At 40.7% G+C, this 20428-nt stretch overlaps 1 protein-coding gene across 3 annotated transcripts in view; it reads right to left on the reverse strand.

Moving 5' to 3' along the window:
- Positions 1-20280, reverse strand: part of TRIP12 (thyroid hormone receptor interactor 12) — a 65140-nt gene extending 44860 nt beyond the window's left edge. For all 3 annotated transcript variants that reach the window (XM_026040055.1, XM_026040053.1, XM_026040052.1), the window contains exons 1-2: positions 20217-20280; positions 1420-1566 (exon numbers count right to left, since the gene is read on the reverse strand). In XM_026040055.1, coding sequence (XP_025895840.1) covers positions 1420-1517 — 98 coding nt within the window. In that variant the 5' untranslated portion in view covers positions 1518-1566; positions 20217-20280. The remainder of the gene's footprint in view (positions 1-1419; positions 1567-20216) is intronic.
- Between the last annotated feature and the right edge of the window lie 148 nt (positions 20281-20428).

A 20428-nucleotide genomic window follows, 5' to 3' on the forward strand; every position in this document is an offset into this window, starting at 1 on the left:
GTTCTGCATCACCTCTTGTAACAGATTTCTTGGTGAGAAATACTACTTTTTTTAATCTGTATTTTGAAAATACTTAGCCACAATAAAGGTTTAAGTTATTTCCAACATTCATATGAACAGAAAGAAGTGTAATGAAGTATACAAGATTGGACAGCACTGAAACTTGCCTTGCTGGAAGGGTTACGATTGCTTATCTAAGACGAAGGGGAAGCAACCTTCTCTGACACACTTTAGAAGGTGTGGTCCTTAAATTCCAGGTTATACATTTTGTGGCTAATTTTAGATGTGAAATAACAAATCTCTACAGACTCTGGTTACCACTTAAATCTAAGATACTGGCTTAAAAAATATACTTATCTATGCATTTAATGAAGTGGCTGAATTTAATCTCATACCATCTATGCATCCCCTTCAGCACATGACACAGATCATATCTAAACATATCTAAAGCAAAGTAATTGGCATTAAGGATCAATATCCACCTTTATACATTAAGGTGTTTTTATATATGTTAGACTAGTAAGAAATACACTTCTTGTCTTTATATGTTAGAGGAAGAGTTTGAATCCTTCACAGAGGAAATTAGGTGTGTTATTTTCCTGCAACATTCTAGTCAATGTTCTTCTATCAAAAGACCAAGCCCTAAATGCACATATTCAAACAACTCCACCTGGAATATGGTGGAGGGAAAATAAGACAGGCAGATACTATCATCTTTCTTCAGTAGACTAATATTTTAAACTAGAGAAAAATGTATCCACATAGGCTCACACAGTTACTTGATGAACCTTATTTCATGAATTGGCACGTCAGTATTAATACAGCCAGCATCCATATAAAAGTTTCAAGGTCTACTTTGTTTTGCAGTTCTGATGAACTGCTTGCAGCAGAAAAAACACAGCTGGATCCACTTGCTCACTAGTATGAATATATTAAGATATGACAAGTGTCTTGTTCTTGCATTATTCAAAAGCTGAATACAGTTAACATACAGGCCAAGGGAGCAGAGGGGAGCTAATTATCCAGTCTTCTCCAGAGCGGGATGGGATGGGGCGGGGGACAGATTCTCCTTGGTATCTCACAGACCACAGGGTTTTTTTTTTTCTCCCCCTCCCTATAAATATTGTTTATTGAACAGGAAAGGAAAGAAAGAATGTGTAGTTATCTATAACTTGTGTGATATAGATCAGTCAGTTTTCTCCACAGATCTACTACATCTGCTCTAGCAGAGCACACATCATAGAGAGTTAATCAAGTTTTCAGCCCATGAAATAAAACCACAGGTAGGATTCACAGAAAAAAAAGGGTTTTACCAAAGTTTCAGAGCTAGGATTTCAAGGAAGAAAATGTCATTCTCTACCTGTATCATGTCAGCTTTGTCTTTTATACATTAAATAAATTTGTAGATAACAATCATACCTTCCTCCTACTGCGTCGTCTTGTGGCTGGGCCCCAGCAGTGTTCCTCTGTGAACGTCGCAGTGACCCCCCTGGATTGTTATTAGGCCGGTTGGACATTGGCACCTCTCTCCTGAAGGGACATACCCTTTCTAGACACTATCATTCACTGAAAGAGAACAGAAGCAGTCACGCGAGTCATGAGATACATCTGTGAGTTTTCATGCCACAAAATGCAAATATAAAATGCTACAGCTTCAACAAAAAATTAAACACACACATCTCTGCAAAACTTTGAGTCCTGCTTTACAGAGCAGGATTCTTATGAAGGGTAGTCTACAGCAACCAGGAGCTTATAAGTATATCAACTGCACATACACTACACTGCTTCTTTCCTGGCAGATTTCTATAATTGCTTTATCTGAGAGACCAGATAAATTCAATGCAACAAATACATTAATTTCTCGAATTCAATGTTTGATATAGAAAGAATAGTACCTTAACATGCACTGAGATTACAATCTGCTCCAGAAATTGCCATCAGTGCACACAAGATTAGAGAAATAACCTAAATATTGTATTTTCAAAGCAGCTTCTTGCTTTTGTCAGATTTGCACAACTTCTATCTATGTAAATAAAAGGGAAAATAAAGGCATAATCATTCAACAAAAGGGATGTAGCTTAGAATAAGAAAATCATTCACACCCATAGGTTCTTGATTAGCAGGGAAAAAGCTTACCGATTTAGACTGAAGAAATAACAAACTTCCACAATTATTGCAAGAAGTCAATACAATTGCTGTGAGAAGCCTGAAAGTCTACAGATGGTGTTTGGATAATCATTTATTGAACATAACCATAGTATCCAGCCACACACTTTTCAAATCTGAGCCTCTCAACATTCCAGTGAAGACAGAATTTGTGCATCTTGAGCTAAATACCTTGTTCTAAACAAAAACCACAGCAAGGGACCCACAATAATTAACAACAATAAAAAGAACTTCTTCAGAATTGTCATTTGGAGACCCAACTGTCTCTGATCCCAGTACACTGGCCATAAAAGGACGCGTATTCTACAAAGATTCTTCCTGCAAAGTGCAATACTCACTCTGGAGCTCTACTGCCGTGGGCTTTCCCACCTAGAATCAGTACCATGGGATGCTCAAGATGCCATAAGGAACCAGCCAAGTCAAGATCATGTCCTGTCTTCCATATTCAGCTCTCTCAAAATACTACACTAAAACACTCAATATACACTCAACCTGCTTTTACATGTAATGTTGGATTGATTCATTCTCCCATTGTAATACAGTCTTTAGATACCAAAATGTAAGGAGCTGCACGGCCCAGCAGACCATGGTCTATTCAGCCCCACCACATTTTAAAAAACCGTTTCCTCAACTACATTAAAAGCTTCCTCCATGCCCCTCAATGCCCCTTGAGGAAAAAAAGAGAAAAAAAAAAAAAAAAAAGGTGCTACAGCAGATCTCTGTGCTTCAGTTGAGGGGCCTTGAACTTGGGAAGTGTAATTTCAGAACCTCTGCTAGTAGTTTTTGTAAACAAGCCACTTCAGTTCAAGGTGTACAACTCCATATTCTTAACAATATCAAAATAGAGACCCACAGATCTCCTCTTGCAAGCAAGAATCAATTCTGTAAATCAACATTTCAGGTCTACTTCACATTTCTGAAGACATCCTACAGCTCTGAGTTGTAGTAGCCATTGGTTGCCATTACCAAAGAGTTGTCTTTTGTATTGTAAAGAGAAACAAGATAAATTCATTTCCATCACACTAAGACCCATCAAACATAACCTATTCCAAGTTTTACAACAAGTTGCAGACCAAACCCAGTCCTCAGGGAGGTTCCACAAGAAGGGGAGGTGCAATCCATTCCCCTAGCCTGCAGCAGCAGACTTCCATTAACCTCTTCTCTCTTGGAAAAGCTGATGGGAAGTAATGGACACTTTCCTGCCTCTTTGAAGGCAACAGAACTCTAGAACAAACCAGTACCCCTTTCACCACCAGGAAGTATTCTAGAGCACAAGGGACTCACATAGGCTATGCAGGGGCCTGTTAAACTCCATTACCATGACAGTCATCTTCCTGGAGCTAAACTAAATTGGATGCATTTCTGCTCTCTTTTGTACCTTGATCCAAAGATGCTCTACCAGGCACTGCAGCAGTGATCCAGCCTCTCAAGAGTGCAAGGTCTTACTGCCTCTAAGTCAAGCTTAAGAAAAAAAGAGGGAGAAGGAATAGAAAGCAGAATGTTCAAATGCCTTGTAGTTTAAGACCTTATCTTCCAAAAAGTTAGATATCCTACCACTAGGACCCAGACATATTTTAGCATACTTATCAAAACGCATTAAATCTAAGATTTTAGATCTCTATTCTGCCATGTCAATTCAGAAAATTAATTTCTTGACAAACTGCATCTGTAAGGAATCTAGTCAATTAAGGTAGAAGAACTATTCTTAATGTCTAAGTGCGAGCACTATTCTAAACGCAGAAGTGCACAACACTTTTGAGGGCTCAGGACTGCGAAATGCAGATAAACTGAAGAACTTGCTGGTGTGACCTTGTAACTGCTAAACTGCTTTGGATCTACTTTAGTTTATTTTAAAACAATTTCATAGCTGCACCTCACTTTAGTTCAGAGTTTAAAGTTCTCCTGGTTTTTTTCCCCTGAAAGCAAGCACTTCAGGGCATTTTCCTGCCCTGAAAGCGAGCACTTGCATATCCCCACTCTACTTCTCCCACTTCACCATCTGACTCAAAAATAAATATTAAGAAACATTTTTTTTTCTTACTCTAGTTAAGTTTTTTAGGCAGTCTCGTCGAGCTAACTATTTTTTCAACAGAAGCATTTGATCAAAAGCCACCTAAGAGATCAGCTCAAGTACCCCAAGATCTCAGATTTGTGTAGATGTACAGTCACACAAGGACACATTCTCCCTTTCTGGGCACAACATGCACAAGCAGAGGAAAGCCAGCTCTGGCTCCGCTCCTTATTGGGATCACGCATAGTTCACAGAACACTCCTTCCCTTTCAGTTCTGCAACGTGACAACCCAGTTACCTGGGCGAAGATGAAGAAGAAAGTACTGATACTTGCAGTCTCAGTCCCAGAAGACTGCAGTCACTGAGGTTAGTCTTTCATGGCTCTTCACATATCCACTCTCACACTAGCTAACTTGAGACATTCTCCAAGCTGAGAGCCACAGCCAGATGTTTCCACCTCTCCCCGCCACACACACACTCAGATTGCTGACCCCTCTGCTACCAAGACCACCAAACAAAAAATTCCCAACAGCCTTCTGCATGTTTTCTTCCCAGATTTATTCGCAATGGAACAGTTATTGTGGCTACTCTGCCATATTAGGGTGGAATAATAACATCTTAGTGCCAAGATTACCGTATATGCTCTATGCTAAGAACAGAGGTATGGGTATTACAGACTTGTTATCCAAGTGGAGCATAAATACACTCAAGCTATGGACTCCATAAAAAACAGTCAACAAGGAAGAGGAGTTACCCACTTCTCCTCTGAACTTACAAACAGCCATCTGAAGATTACAGCACCCCTTGTGGTTTGCCCCACTAAGGAGAAGTCAGTTTCCCCTTACATATTTCAAGGGCTCAGACCTCACCTACACTTTTAGCTGAGACAAAGCTGGGGCATTCTAGAAGACCACATTCATGGATGCAATAAAACAGGTTGCTAGGAGTTTGAAAGGATATAACTACCATGTCAAGACTTTAACTAGACTACTAAGTCTATAAACACATGCCTATAACAATCTCTAGAAAGGTATCAGAAAATCTTGGCTCAAAGAGGAAGGGAAGAGCTAATAAGCTATCTTTAGTTGTTATGGTTCAGAATTAGTGGAAGCTGAACCATTACTTAACAGCTAGAATACTCAGGGCCTCAGACCAAAAATTCACAAGTTCCCAGTTGAGAGGGCATCACCTATTTGTCTCTGAAAAGACTTATATAGTGCTCAGTAGGAGAACGCCCCAGGTTATTAGGATGATCTAATGCAGTGACTCCAGTGCAGGAACGTGGCATCCTTAACTATTGCCTTCCACTGAGAGGACTGGATGATACCTGTGCAAAAGATAACAACTTGAGAAAATTTTCTGGGAAAGTCAGATCAAATACAGTTTAAGGTATTTTTAAATATATACTACTGTACACTCTGGAGCTGACAAAAACAATCTGGTGATGGTAGGAAGACACTATGAGTTGCAGAAACTCAAACAAGAGGTGAAGGGGAGACTGTTAAAAAGCTCAGCTGAATTCAAAACTTGAGACTGCAGAGAGCTTTCGCTTGGTTTAGTGGGGAAAATGAAACTAAAAAGGTCCTTAGGAGGAAGCTCAGGATCTTGTTCTGAGGATTCCAGGGAGGCCTTACACCAATCCTTTACGGAAAGGCACAGTGAGTTGGCCTATACCACACACAACCCCAGCGAGCCCTTCTAGGCTGTAGAGAATCTAAACTGAAATACCAAACCGGACATTACCCAAAACACTACTGGAAACTGCAGGTATTGCTTGCAGATGGTTTGGTAACCAATTCAACAGTACAACTGACCACGGCTAAACTTAAGTGTTAAGAGCTGGTGAAGAGAATGGCTATTTTTAAGACAGTAAAAGCCCCAGCCTCCTACTCTTCTCCTCTACAGCAGCAGAAGCTGCAGGCAAAGGAAGCAAACCATATGAGCTACCTGAAACAATGACAATCCTGCTGGAGAGCATCCCCCTTCTAGCTCTGCCTATCCTAGGTGGGGAAGCAAGCACATAAGAAGCTGTTTCACTCTTTGCACTGTTTAGGTGTACATGTGTGCACACACCCATACACAGAGCACGTAGGTATCTTTCAAATCTTATAATCTCTTTCAAAAGAAGCTAACAAAAATAGAACATGTTTAATTCTCTTGCTTCTTCAGAGTTTAACATTCTCATTGACACCGAAAAACTTTGTCAAGGGCAACTATTCATTTCTTCCCTGGAAAGATCAGTAACATAGTTGATCTTAAAAAACAATCTCTTAGAAAATTTATTTACAAGCACAGATCACAGTGTAATTCACAGAACTCGAGCAGAAAGCACCATGTGTTCCCCTTGCAGACCTACAAGGGTTTGTGACCTGTCAGAACCGGTCCCACAGAAGCTTTTATCAGGATATTGCTCACCATGAAGTCATCACGGACAAGGAGGAAGGCTCTCAGCAGCAGAATGCCACAGCTTTGCACTTCAGTTGTTCAAAACAGAGTTTTCACCAAAGTTTTAACAATCATCCTCCCCTCCCCACACTTTTTTTCTTTTTCTTTAAACCAGCTGAACTGCTAGTTTCCTGCTACATTAAGTTCTGTTGCATAATTCAGTCCATACTGCAGCAGTTTGTTTTTCCGCTTGCAAATATGGAGACTATCAAAGCTACAGAATTCAGAAACTCTGAATCAATTTATATTTAACAAAAGAACAGTTTAATCTGGACAGTCAGCCAGCAATAGCCCAACTAGAAAAAGCCCAGAGATATTTAAGCCATGTCAAATTAAAGAACTACATTCGTACAGGGAGAGCTTGTGCATATAAACATCAAAACTCAATATAGCAATAGAGCTGCACCAAATTAATACCAAATTAATTTTGTCTCTATTGACTGATAGATATTTTCCCATTTAAAACAAGAATTGGAAAGAATGAGAAGGAAGAATAAACTCTGCATACACCCAATCCATACAACATACATTTTCCAACAATTAACTTGCATCTACCCAGAGTGAACTGGTACAAGCTCTTTGTTTCTAACAGACCCCAATAAAGACCTTTTATTTTTACTTAGCAAAAATATCATCCGCTGTTTGCAGCTTCTCCAGAAATTCTTATTTTGAAGGGCCAAAACTCCCCATCTGTGTGGCGGCTTAAGTTTTCAGTAACCAAAAACCAAAAGAAAACCAATGCAACGCTGGAGGAAAGCATTCTCTTCAGAGGACAAGTACAAATTTGAGCAATCTTTTATCTTGATGGGACCTGCTGAAAGAGATTCCTCCACCTGGTGGAGATCATCAATATCATCAAGACAAAGATGAATTAGGAAGGGGTCAAATAAGACCAAGGAAACAGGTATGGTAAAGTTGGGGGCAAGTTGGAGAACAAGTTTACTATCAATGGAGTAAAAATCAAGTCAAGTAATCAGTGCAAACTCAAGTTTAGCAGCTGATCTTCTATGTTTTCATGCAAATAAACCAAAAAATATCCCTGAGCAAGTACTCCAAATGTGCACTAGTCAATGCTTAGCACTCAGCTACCTTTGACCTGTAGAACTCCTTCTACTACAACCTCAGCAGCTTGAAGAGAGAAGTGAGCGCTGCAGCACCAAGCCTCTTCCCTCTCTGACTGCACGGAACAGACCCTGCCTTGTTTGGAGCTTGCTCTTCATGGGCAGCTCACACGCAGCCCTGCAGTGGAACGGGGGTGACAGCATTACAGGTCCAATAGGGGCAGTTACGTACCCACGCCTGCCACAGAGCCTGCTACACAACACATGCACCATGTTTCTTGATAAGTACATACTCAGAACCACGTATCACGAACTTCCAAAATACATTTTTGAGAGATTCCAGTCCTTACAGGGAAAAAGGAAAAAAAAAGTCAAAAGCCCAAGTTCCAAAAACTCCATAAAAGAATCAAACAGTTTTCTGCCTAGATTGACTACCCACCACCAGGTTTACACTACTTGGTCCATAAAAATCAGTGTACAGGCACAAAGTGTTGCACACAAAAAAGCTACATGTATATGCATAGGGTCTAAACTAAATATGGAGAGTTAAGGACTGAACTTAGAAAGTCTAAACATTACAGATCCCTACACAGTATTTTAGCAAAGTGCTTGACCTTGTCTTAAGATAGACAGAGACATGAGAATTTAAGTAGAGATGAAGAAAAGTCTCCCTCTCCTATCTCTGCAAGCATCTATATCCCTCCCCTCTGCTTTACCATACCTACTAACCTCCATTCTCTCCTAGGCTACCCACACACTCTTTCCTTCCACAAGTATCACCAATAACCATGACCATATTTTACAGTTCACTAGATAACCAAACAAAATTTTGTTAACAAAAATACAATATTTTTCCTCACTGAAATAAATGGTCAGATTTGCCACAGAGTCTGAAGAATTCTGTTGGAATTCTCCTGGCAAGAAACATGCCAGGAGATGCTGCTGAAATCCATTAGATACATCTTAATCACCTCCTAGGTGAACTGGGATGCAACTGAAGGGGTTCACAGAATCTCAGGAGTACAGAATACAGCTCAGAAGAACATGAAGCTTTTCCACCACTCCGAGATGCTTACAAAAGAGTGAGCAGAGCTGCAGGCTTTCTATGGCTTAGTTTAAGGACACCCAAAATGACTATATAAGCATTGGATATTACAATAACTTCATTGATAATTCTTTTCTCATGCAATTTGATGTGACCCAATCAGAATACCTAATGCTTGCCTCCTATACAGGCAACCTTTTGTCCTAGATTGATATCCAACTGTGTCTTACATGTAGGTAAAGAGAAGAGCCTCATACCCACAATCACATTACATACACACCCACAGCCTCAATGCACATTACAGCATCTCCTTTTACAGTGTTTAAGCACAAAATACACAGGTAATGGAGAGACTTAAGGAAAAAAGACTGAAGAGCATGAAACAGACTTGGGAAGAAAGGAGAAAACAGCTGTAGGTCCAGAAGTGGGTACAGTTTCTTCCTTCTCTCCCTGCTGCACAATATCATTTGAAATATAAAACTGAGTTCACAAAAGTTGCAACCTTACATCTATTTTGCTATGGAAAGATGCTCAGTTAGAAGCATGAGCGACCCCATCCCACCTAATCATTAATGAGACAGTAATGACAACATCTTTGACACCTCTACTTCCCCACCTCAGATTTTTTGAATACTACACTTATTCCAACAAGCAGTTCCCAGCATCTTAAAGACCCATTTGGGACCAAAGAAGCTGAATTAATTGAACTAACTTTGGGCCTTTTTCTACTATGCTTTCCAAATGCATTTGTAGATTTTCCTTGTATTTAAAGACTTTCCCAGCAGAAAAGCCTTGGGATACAGATATTATGTATGTAACTTTGAAAGCAGTGAAATCCATCTGGCATGAAGCATTTCAACAGATAGTGAAAGTTAAATAGTTTGAAGATACTGCTTATCAAGGTTGTGGTAACTATTAATAAAAGTTCAAAGTATTTATTATTAAATATCTGTTTTGATTAGTTCAAAAATCAAAATTGCATAAAATCGACTTTTCCTATCAGTAATCTGCTACTGTAGTTTCAAATACCAAGGAAGTGTATGCTAATGGCATGTGTTAAGATGGAAACACTTGTTACACGATGCAATTGCATGACACAATCTGAAAGTCTTTGATTTTATTTATTTTCCCCTTCTTAAAGCGGGGGGGGGGGGGGGGGGGGGGGGGGGGGGGGGGGGGGGGGGGGGGGGACAGAGAGAGAGACTTCAGATATACTACAGCACTATAAATGTGATGATGTATATTTTTCTAGTTTGAATGATTGCATAAGCAATCTGCATTCATTCAAGAGCGACACACTTTCTGAGCCAAAAACCCTGTTTTCTATACCTTCAAAACTTGACAATAATAATGCTTGACCCCATTTCTGTTAATTTTCATGCAAGTTTAACCTACTACTTGGCTTAAATTAGACGAAGGAGAAAAAACGCAAGAAGCCACCAGTGTTAAGAGCATTTGAGCCAGTCCCCAGCACGCAGTTACTCAGTGGAAAACACCCCATCTTCCAAAGGGTACCACAGCACCGACAGAAGTTTAAGATCCAACTAGATTTCTTATGAGAGATATCATAGCAAATGTAGCCATCTCAATCAACTACAAAGAAGTTGGTTCATCTATCCAAGAATTTTAAGTGAAAATTTTAGGTGCCTAACAATATAAACTCTCCCACCACTAGAGGTATTTTTTCAAAGTTCTCACCTTTAAGCACGTCATTATTTCAGGCCCATAGCCTTATACAGATACTTTTAAAAGAAGTGCAGGGACATGGTACAATTGAAGGTTTCACCTAATGCCTGTGCAAGCCATCTTGATGTTAAAATTCAGCATATCAGACTTCAGGAGTTGTACAGATGCAGCCATTGACGTTTTGGCCAAGATCTACAGATGATTTCGAACCTGGCACTCAGAGCCATCAGCAACCCTCATCATCTATAAAGAGCTTTCAGATTCTGCTGAAGCAACCTGAAATTAGACCAGTTTCTCCTCTGTTCTCCCACTACAAATATTTTGGGGGATAAACTCCCACTCTAACACTTTAAACAGAGCATCACCATCCTCTTGATGCCAAAAAGAAGGCAACAATGCTAGGATAAAATCCTGTTTCAGTCTAGGAAAGTACAAAGAAAAAAAGGAATTCATTAGATAGCTGGTCACAGATATGTATTTCACAAGTTTTCCTACCTCAAAGCTGGCAAACTAACCCCTCTCCTCTGGGAAGGGACACATTTACACAGAGCAAACATATACCAAGTAAAGTCCGACTAGTTTGCCAGTGTAACCTAGAACATCATTAGGAAGCAACAGACTACCTTGATTTTGGATGCACCTTGACTGACTAAATTTAGATGTTTAAGTAATGTTTAAGAAATCACAGAATATTCAAGGTTGGAAGGGATCTCATCTAGTCCAACCTTCCCACTCAAGCAGGCAAATATTCTGCTATGGGTTGGGTTTCTGCTTCTAGCTGCCACAGGTTAAAAAAAGTGCAGATTCCTACACTTCAATTCCTCAGTTTATTGCCAACGGGGAAAGATCAGATTCTTTTATAATGCACTTTTTAAAACAAGTCTGATCCCTACCCTAGATTTATCTATTTTGCATACCTGTTCAAACAGCTATATCTCACACCAGCTCTCTGAAAAACAGCAGAAATATAGCAGTTTTCACCTTTTCACACTTAGTGGTGTTACACATATGGATTAATGAGTCAAACTGAAAACTGGATCCAAGAAGCTGCATGCCCAAAGTCTTCCAGGAACAGTGTAGAACAAACAAGGAGTGGGAAGAGGGTAGAGAATGAAAAAGTACAACCACATAAACATTTTACTGCTTTTCGAGTGGTTGCAAATAAATTATAGATTTAGGTGTGTACCAACAGCATTAGTAGATTGCACTTCCAACCCATGAGGTCTCTTATAAAGCTTATTCCTACAGAAAAGTACTTTATCACCCTTCTTATAGACACATAACTGACAAATATTGCATTCTGTTGCTCTAATAACCTAACAAATAGAGAAGAGAGACATTTTGCACAGGAATGAGATACTCAGGCACAAGGAATACTCCAGGGCCTCTGGTTCCTTCCTCACTAAGGATCTCTTCAGAGAGGAAGTAACTCCAACATCACTCATTATTGATTTGTCCATTGTTTCCCACAGGGAAAAAGAGAGCACAGATGACCCTGTCAAGAAGCAACTGTACAGTGCCTGCACTTGAGACTTCTTTGTCCTGCCCCACAGAACCCTAGTACTGTGGTACTACAATACACACTAAAGTATGTGCTGCTGATATCAAGTAGCACTAAGGGAAGAAAACGTATCCCAATTTTCTGCTGGGGGGTATGGAAAAAAAATGGGGGGGGGGGGGGGTTGAAGGACAATAAAAAGGGGAAATGCATTCTTCTCATAGCAGATTATTGTAATACACAGTGACTTTTAGGAAAGAAAAAAGAAAAGGAAAGAGGAAAAGCTTTCGACAGGGTCAGCCTCTGCAGAGGTTGTTTATCCAGCTTGATCCTTCTGTGCTGTGTCACTCAGTGCCCATATGTTCAGGTCTGATATCTCTCAACTAGGGAAGAAGGGGGAGGGGAAGAGAAGAGCGCCAGAGTCTACACATTCAGAAAACCAAAGCAGGGACTTACTTTTTTGGCAAGAGCTCCATGCAGAACCATGCAGAAAATAAATACAGTAGCACTATGAAAAATAAAGGCCTTTGTAATCAAGTTACTCACAAACACAGAAAACAACCAATAGCTAAGAAGTGTTACAGAACGGAGAAAGATGAAAATTGTGTTGTTGAATCAACTTACAATATGATCCATTATCTAGTTCTGATTTGTCATCTCCCCAAGCTGACTTTTCCAAGAGCTGAAGTTCTTTGTTAAAGGATAATATGCAAAACCAAAAATCTTCAAGGAAGAAACTGTTTCTTGGTTCAGAAGAATCATTTTCACACAAAAACCACCACATTGCTTAATGAAGAAGATGCATTAAGCAATTCTGTGACACACAGCAATCAGCTTACCTTTGATTTTAGGCTTTTACTCCAATCTCACTGAAACATGATCAAAACTGATTGCATGGTCAATACCAGTAGAATTTAATAGAGTTTCTAATAATTTTAAGTGGCCATGGAACACAGTAACAAGGAAATAGATACTGAAAGCAAACAGATAAAGGAAACCTAAGTTTAGGACTGACTTAGCTGACTGCCAAGGTCTAGAGGATTGACAAAGCAGCTCTGGAAACATTAGGGGTACTACCAGCAAGCAAGTACTTAGGGTTTAGGTCTCATCTGCCTGAAAGTGACAGGCCATCACACTTCCCCTTAACATACAAAGTAAAAATAGGTGGTACAAGTACACTGCTGTAAGCACACCATTGCACTTACTCCACTGGGTTCCTTTACAAAGTAGAAATTAACTTTATTTAAACTACCAGAATAGTTTTAACAACTTTTGGCTAGATTTGTCACAGGGAATTTAAAATAAATAAATAAAAAACACCGCCACAAACCTTTCACACCCGGACAATAGAGTTTACTCTGGACAACGTCTGGAAGCAATCAAGGGTAGCAACAAGTGTTTGTCATTTCAAGAATAACAGTTCGAGATTTCTGAACTTGTCACTTTTTGAGTCGTCTAACTTAAGAGCCTACCTGACATTGTAACTTTACATGAATTTTAAATATCTTTCAAAAATTAATTGGTTACTGAAATTCTGACCTCAAGTTTCCAAGCACCCAACTCTCAGATTCTACCTTACTTGAATTCATCTGCATATGGCATCACGATTGCAAGCGCTGCTTCTGCGGAGGCTCCAGCTCAGCTTCAAGGGCACGTCAAGAACCTCTGCTACACACAAGATCATCACCCCAGCTACTTTGACCACACTGTCTGAATACTGAAATATTAGTGAAAGGCAGTCCTGTTCCTTCACATACTAAATTCCACAAAATTCACTTTTCCCAAATAATGTGTTTGTGCTAAACTATTTCTCCAAAAGTATTAAAATTTATAAATTACATTCATGCATTTTCTTAAAGAGTTTAAACTCACACCCATCTCAAAGCATAATGTAAGTCTTCATTCTTAGTAGTGTTGTTTTATTCAGAAGCTAGAACAGGTGGGGTACTACAGAGCAAGATACACATCCCTATGAAACATACAAACACACACACAACAGAGTGTAGCTGTTTTCAAGTATCATTTTTCTCCACGTTCACTCTGAATTCTGGCTTAAAGCTTTCCCAAAGTTTTACAGCTTCCATTAAATCCTTTACATGAGATTCACTTGATAAGGTGCTCCCTCCAGAAGTGTCCTACTTCACTTCAAGTTGCACACTCTAATGCAGACTGATAGTACTTGTGCCCCTTCCATTACCCAAATGAGCTCATTTATTTTGCTTACTGGTACTAAATAATATTAAAAAAATTAAAGAATTTTAAAAAAGCTTTTTCATGGGGATTATGACTGGCCCAATGCTCTCAAGTTGGCAATTTTTTTTTAAATGACAGATGAGTTCATCTAGTCACTATACCTTAAAGTTCTGCAAGCTAAAAATAAAGTTTTAATGAGAAAATACAGTTCACATTAAGTAGCTTAATTACAACAGACACACTATATTCTAAGAATAAATAGGAAGAGAATATCTATTCTGTAAGGCAGAGTTCCATATTTGTACTCAGCATATTAACATACACCTTAAGTGACTTGCTTCATCAGTTCCTTCACACACACACACACAGCCACATTTCATCAGTGTTCAGAAGCTGTATTTAAATGCACTTCATTTTCCTAAGGGAGGGACTCTTTATACTAAATAAACTAGTGAAATAAAGGGTTTGACATTAAAAATGGAACATTATCAATATGGGCAAAATGCCATCTTCTAGCCCCAATGTCAACTGTCTTACTACATTATTTCATCGAAAAACAGGACTTCCACCACAGATTTTCATTCTACAAAAGTATGATGTAAAGACAGGTATCCTTACTAAATAGATGCTTTTTTCTTTTTTACAACTCCTCGATTCTTTTTTTTTTCCTAGCATCAAGAGTATTTAATGCAAGTCTATTTATTGTTTGTATAATTTTTATTCTGCCAACACAAGAGCTACTATGGCATTATGCTTTAAATAATTCTCACTTTTTGTCTCTCAACACAAGATTTCTTGTTCCTAAGAGTCTTTGTTTTCAACTTAGAAGATTCTGCATGTGCATTTTCTTTGATTCCTACATTTACTCACCTGTGCTCAATCTTTCTTATACATTCAGCAAACTTAGATTAAGAGATGAGGTACAAAATTGTCTTCAAGCACACAAAACCCTATGGCACAGAGGTCTCCTTTCATATCCAGAGAGGATAAAACAAGCCAGAACAAGCTCACAGTGAAGCACAAAAGACAAAAGTTTGACACGCAAATAGAAAAAGGAAACCTAGTTGCACTGAGGCCTAAGTATGTATTAGATGACTGAAGGTGTCTGTCCCAAGGCCTACTTTTCCCTAGTTGATTTACTTTTAAGAACTATCCCTTAAAAAAAAAAAAAAAAAAAAAACACACAACAACACACACACACCTCCATTACAGTAACTGCTCTGTATCAACAATGATTGGTAACAGCCATGTTTCAAAAAAGCACCGAGTTCACAACAGTCAACAGAGACAAATTCAAGGAACTCCATACAGCCAGTGCTAGGGTCCTAGTGGCTGCCTCATGACTGGACTGCCTTCTGAAAGCTAACACCTTTGCCCCAAACCATGCACGCACAGCAGCAAATGGAGAATATGTTTATATCCTTTCATTTCCACCTTTACAAAGGCTACCAAATAGTTACCCTTCTGTACACTAAGTTTACTCATTTGTATGCAACACAATAAAATAATAATTATCAGTAACAAGTTAATTTGGAAATAGAATGTGCATGAAATACATTTTGCCCTTCAGGGGAAGAGAGACAAAAAAAGTGAATCTTTCTTCGAGAAGTATCAGGGACCTCAGCTTCCATTTTGAAACACCAAATTGCTCTCTACTACTCAAGGTTCACATTCCAAGAGATGACTCAGACTCTTTCAGACCTTTTATGATCAATTCTTTGCAGTTCATCATGCACACTGCTTTGCAATGGACACTTTAAAAAAAGCAGTCCAACCCATTCAGAAAGCACTAAGACATGTGCTATTCCCCCATTCCCCCTCCCCCTCAAAAGGGCGCCGTAGTGACAAACATTATAGAATCCTTCTAATTCTCTCTCCTCATCCATCTTGGTAGTTTTTCTCTTCCCTTTCCTACTGCACTTTTCCAAATTTTCTCTGCTAAAGTAATTACTTCAAAAGCAGGCAATCTATTGTTCTTATACACTGCAGTCTTCAGCCATACTTGTACTGAGTACATTTGTGAGTCAAGTAGGACTGGCAACAGTCAGTACGTTGCAAGACAAGCCTTATTATAGACAGTGAGAGTGAACAGATTGGTTATGTGTACTAGAACCCTGCCTGCCAGACAGAATTGAAGAAGAATAGGATTGCAGTTGCACATAGTTAAATTCTACCAAGCTCAGGAGGAAAAGGCCATCACATGACAGGATGAGGATAACTGCCCCTCAAAACTAACCTTCATGCTAAAGCAACAATCACGTGCATCTAAAAGCATTCTGTAGAGAAGCTAGTTGACTTGATCCTTCACACTCCCATGCACATCATATCACATAAAACTAAAAGTTTTCTATTTACAGAATATTGCTGGATTCATGTTTAAAATTTAGTCATCTTACTAAAGAAAAAAACAAAAACAAAAAAGCTATGTATAAGCATTTTATCACAGATGGATACTTCATTGCTAGTGACACGTGCGAAGATAGTTTTGCTACTTAAACACAGTATTCTATGTAAATTAGAAAAATTATCAGGAAGAAAAAAAAATCAAAATAGTTTTGCTACTTAAACACAGTATTCTATGTAAATTAGAAAAATTATCAGGAAGAAAAAAAATCAAAAAAAAATTACTGTTTTGCAGTTAGCAGCCAGATTTGCTCAATTAAAATCTCACTATGAAAATCCTCAACAAATTGTTCTATAAACTGCAATATTTTAAAGCAAATTTAAGCTTACAGTAATTATTACAGAAGGACAAAAACAAACAAAAGAAAACACAACAAAAAACACAGACTCCCAAAGGAAACCAGTTAGCCTAACAACAGGAATTCAGAGGTACCACTATTTTCAGAGACTGAAGTGGGACAGCGATAGCTGAAGTCTAAGTGCCTTACAAGAAGGGTTACTAATTTCACAAGTGAGGAACAGTATATGGGTCCTCCAACAGATTGATGGAAGAGCCCCAGAAACACACTGGGTCTAAGTTTTTGACACCTGGATACAATACCACGCCAGGCAGCTTTGGGATTTGTTTATAATTTGTCACAGTAATCTGTAGCCTCTGCACGGCAGAAGACAGACCATAATCAGAAATGTTCTAGACACTATGTATTAATTAGGGAGACAGAAGATGTAGCATGGCCTATGAACACCAAGGTAACACATAGATAGTGCTGAGATTCATTTGCACTTCAAATTAGATCACAAAATGCAGGATAGTCAGACAATAACATTCCTAGCCATGCTTCAGCTTCATTGCTTAAAAACAAAAGGATTTTTAGTCAGATTATTTTACTGGATTGCCTCAAAGTAAATAACTGTACTTACAAGTAAAATAAGGGCTTATGTGAACATATTTGCTGGCTTCATTCATGCCAAATAAAGTCATTTGTGTCAGGTTTTGAGTGAAATGCTATGGGAGAAATGTAGGGCCTCCAATTCCTCTCCTCTTGCCAATAACTTTGGATCTCAATTTCAGAATGATTTTATGAAAGACTTTCCATTCCTTTTTTTTTTCCTAGAATATTAGTATTCAGAATTGGAAGATAAATAGTAAAAAGCCATTATGCAAAGAATCTTGTGCCTAGTTCCTTAATGAAAATGGCACAGTTTATTTGTTTACTGTAAAGGTACACGTTGTTTCCTCAAGGGTCATTTGGGCCAGGAGAACTTTTGCTGAGTATTAAAAGGCTCCATTTTCCTAAGCTCTTACTCAACAGGTCAGCACTCTTCCTGAAGCAGACCTGCTCTACTTACTACTACTAATAAGTAGTAATGTCACATTAAGCATGACCTACAATTTTACTTTCTGTTCCCTACTAACAGACAAAACCAGTTTAGATGCCTGTATCTGAGCCATGTGGAGCCTGGAGAACATGCAGTCTTGAGAAAGTTGGCAATACACATTTGCTCCTTCCAATTTTTCATATAGACCCTAGAAGTGAAGCAGCAGGCAACTGAAGATTCCTAGCACAACAAAAGGAAGTGTTGAACAATTGACATTTAAAAAAAAAAAGCTTCCATTTTATTACCATAATTAGTGTATATGTAACTAGAGTCATTCACAACCAGCTATGTTTTAGGAATGTGAAGCAATTACACATGTAGAAAACATGCAGACTTCTGAAAGCTATTGACTAATAATTATTTACAGTATTACCTACTGATTATTTATTCACTAAAACATTGATTTTAAACTACTTTACTCAAATGTAACATTACCTGTCAAAATATTAGCTGTGAAAAACTAATCACTAATATTTTCCTATGTATTTATTCGCTAATATTTATTAGGTTACCTTAAAAGTTATATAGTTATTTAATTCAGTGTTTATAATCCTTCTTACATGTTTCTTATGCTTCTGCACTTTTACTCTCAGTTTAACCAAAAAAAGTCTATAGATTTGTTTGAATAGAATTAACATATCAGGTCTCAGAGTACAATCAAAAACAAAACAAAAGAGTAAGGGAAGAAAAAGTATAATTAGAAACCTAGACTTTTTCTTTGAGGGGGGAGGGGAAAGGAAGGGCACAAAGAACTGGAAAAAGGATATATCAGATTATTAAAAAAAAAAAATCACAGCAGTACTTCCTAGTGTTTGAAGTCTTACACAGAAAGCCTATCTACAGTGGCAGTTTCACCACAAAAAGCTTGTAAAAATAGTTCAAGCTACTGTAGCTGTAATCACAATTACTCTTTCTTTGCATTACGAAGGCCTTCACCTTTGCCAGATGAACTACTCAACTCCTTTTTCTTTCACTCTTTCAAGCACTACGAAGGCCAACACCGATCATATATAACACACAAGCTGTGGAAGACATCCTGTCTGAAGAAAGTTGTGCGTTATGGCGTCAGAAACCCTGAATCAACATTACTCCTGGTGAGCAACACGGAGAGAAAGAACACAGACCAGCCCTCTGGAGGAAAGAGAGAAAATAAACAAAAAAGGAAAAAGCACCGAATCGAAGCGATTACCAGATTGCTCCGCGTAACAAAAACACCAGGAAAAGAGGCCGAGTACTCTCTAAAAACGTTTCCAAGTCGCACGCCAGACTTACAGAATAAATTTAGGCCGGAGCCCAAGGCCTGCCTGCGGCCGGGCCGTAAATGCGACACAGGGCGGCCGGGCTCGCAGGCCGCTCCGGACCTTTGTTCCGCCCGCCGCCGCGCGCCCCCGGAGCCGCACTCGGCGCCCGCTGCCCCTGCTCCGCGGCCGCCCTCGCCCCAAGGCCCGGCCCGCGGCGCCCGGCCCGGCCCGGGAACAATAAAGTTGGGCAGCAGGAGGACGAGCCTAGAGCGGGGCCGGGGTCCCGCCGAGCCCGCGGCCCGGCCGGGCGAGCCGAGCCGAGCGCCCTGTGGGCTCGCGGAGGGGGCGGAGGAGAAGGAAGAGCGAGGCGAGGGGGAGCGCGGCCTGCGCGTTATGCAGGCCGGGGAACTCGCTTCTTGGCCAAAAAAGGCCCAAGCGGCACCGAAACGCGTTATGTGCGGGAAGTGCCCCCTCCCGGGCCCGCGGCGCCGGGCCCGACCCCGCGGGCGCCCCCGGCCCTGCCCGGCGCCTCCCTCCCCCACGCACCCGGGAGGAAAAGCTTGTGAAACATGGAGGCCGGCCCATTATTTAGCATTTTCACCGAGCCAGCGGGGGAGGAGGAAGGAAAGAGAAGCTGCTTTTTTTCCCCCCCCCCTCTGAAATATTTGATAGCTCCCTAAAACAAAACAAAGGGGAAAAAAAAAAAAAAACAGAAAAGGAGGGAGAAGGAAGAAAGGGGAAACAGGAGGCCGTGGGGCGCAGGGCCGAGGAGCGGGGAGGGCGCCCGGCGGTGTCAACACTGACGCTGCCCTTTTGTATCGGCAGCCGCCGGGGCCCGGCGAGGCGGCGAGCGGGGCCGCCCGGGACAGGCCGCGCTCCCCGCGGCCGGGCCCGGTGAAGGCCGGGGCTGCCTCGCAGCGCGGCTCGACGCCCACCGGGCCATTTTCCCCCCTTCGCTGCGCTTCCCACCCCAACAATGCCCGGGATGGCGCAGCCTCCCCCCCGGCCCAGCTCCGAGCTGACACCCCGGGCCGGGCCAGGCCCGGCCGCGGCCGCCCCCCCACGAGCGGCCACAGGGCCTCGCTACCTAGTTTGTCCCGGTGCGGCCTCCGCAGACGCTCCACGCTCCCTCCGCCCGGCACGGCCGCCTCTCTTCCCTTCAATTATCAGCTGAAGCCGCAGCACCGAGTGCGCCGTCCGCCGCCGCCTCCGCCGCCGAGCCCCTGCCAGCGGCGCGGGGCGGGGGGAGGCCGGGGGGACTACTTTCTCCCGGCGGCGGGGGCTCCGAGCGGCGCCCGC

The sequence above is a fragment of the Nothoprocta perdicaria genome, unplaced genomic scaffold (genome assembly GCF_003342845.1).
Source record: "Nothoprocta perdicaria isolate Ctin4 unplaced genomic scaffold, notPer1 scaffold_25, whole genome shotgun sequence".
NCBI classification, from domain to species: domain Eukaryota; kingdom Metazoa; phylum Chordata; class Aves; order Tinamiformes; family Tinamidae; genus Nothoprocta; species Nothoprocta perdicaria.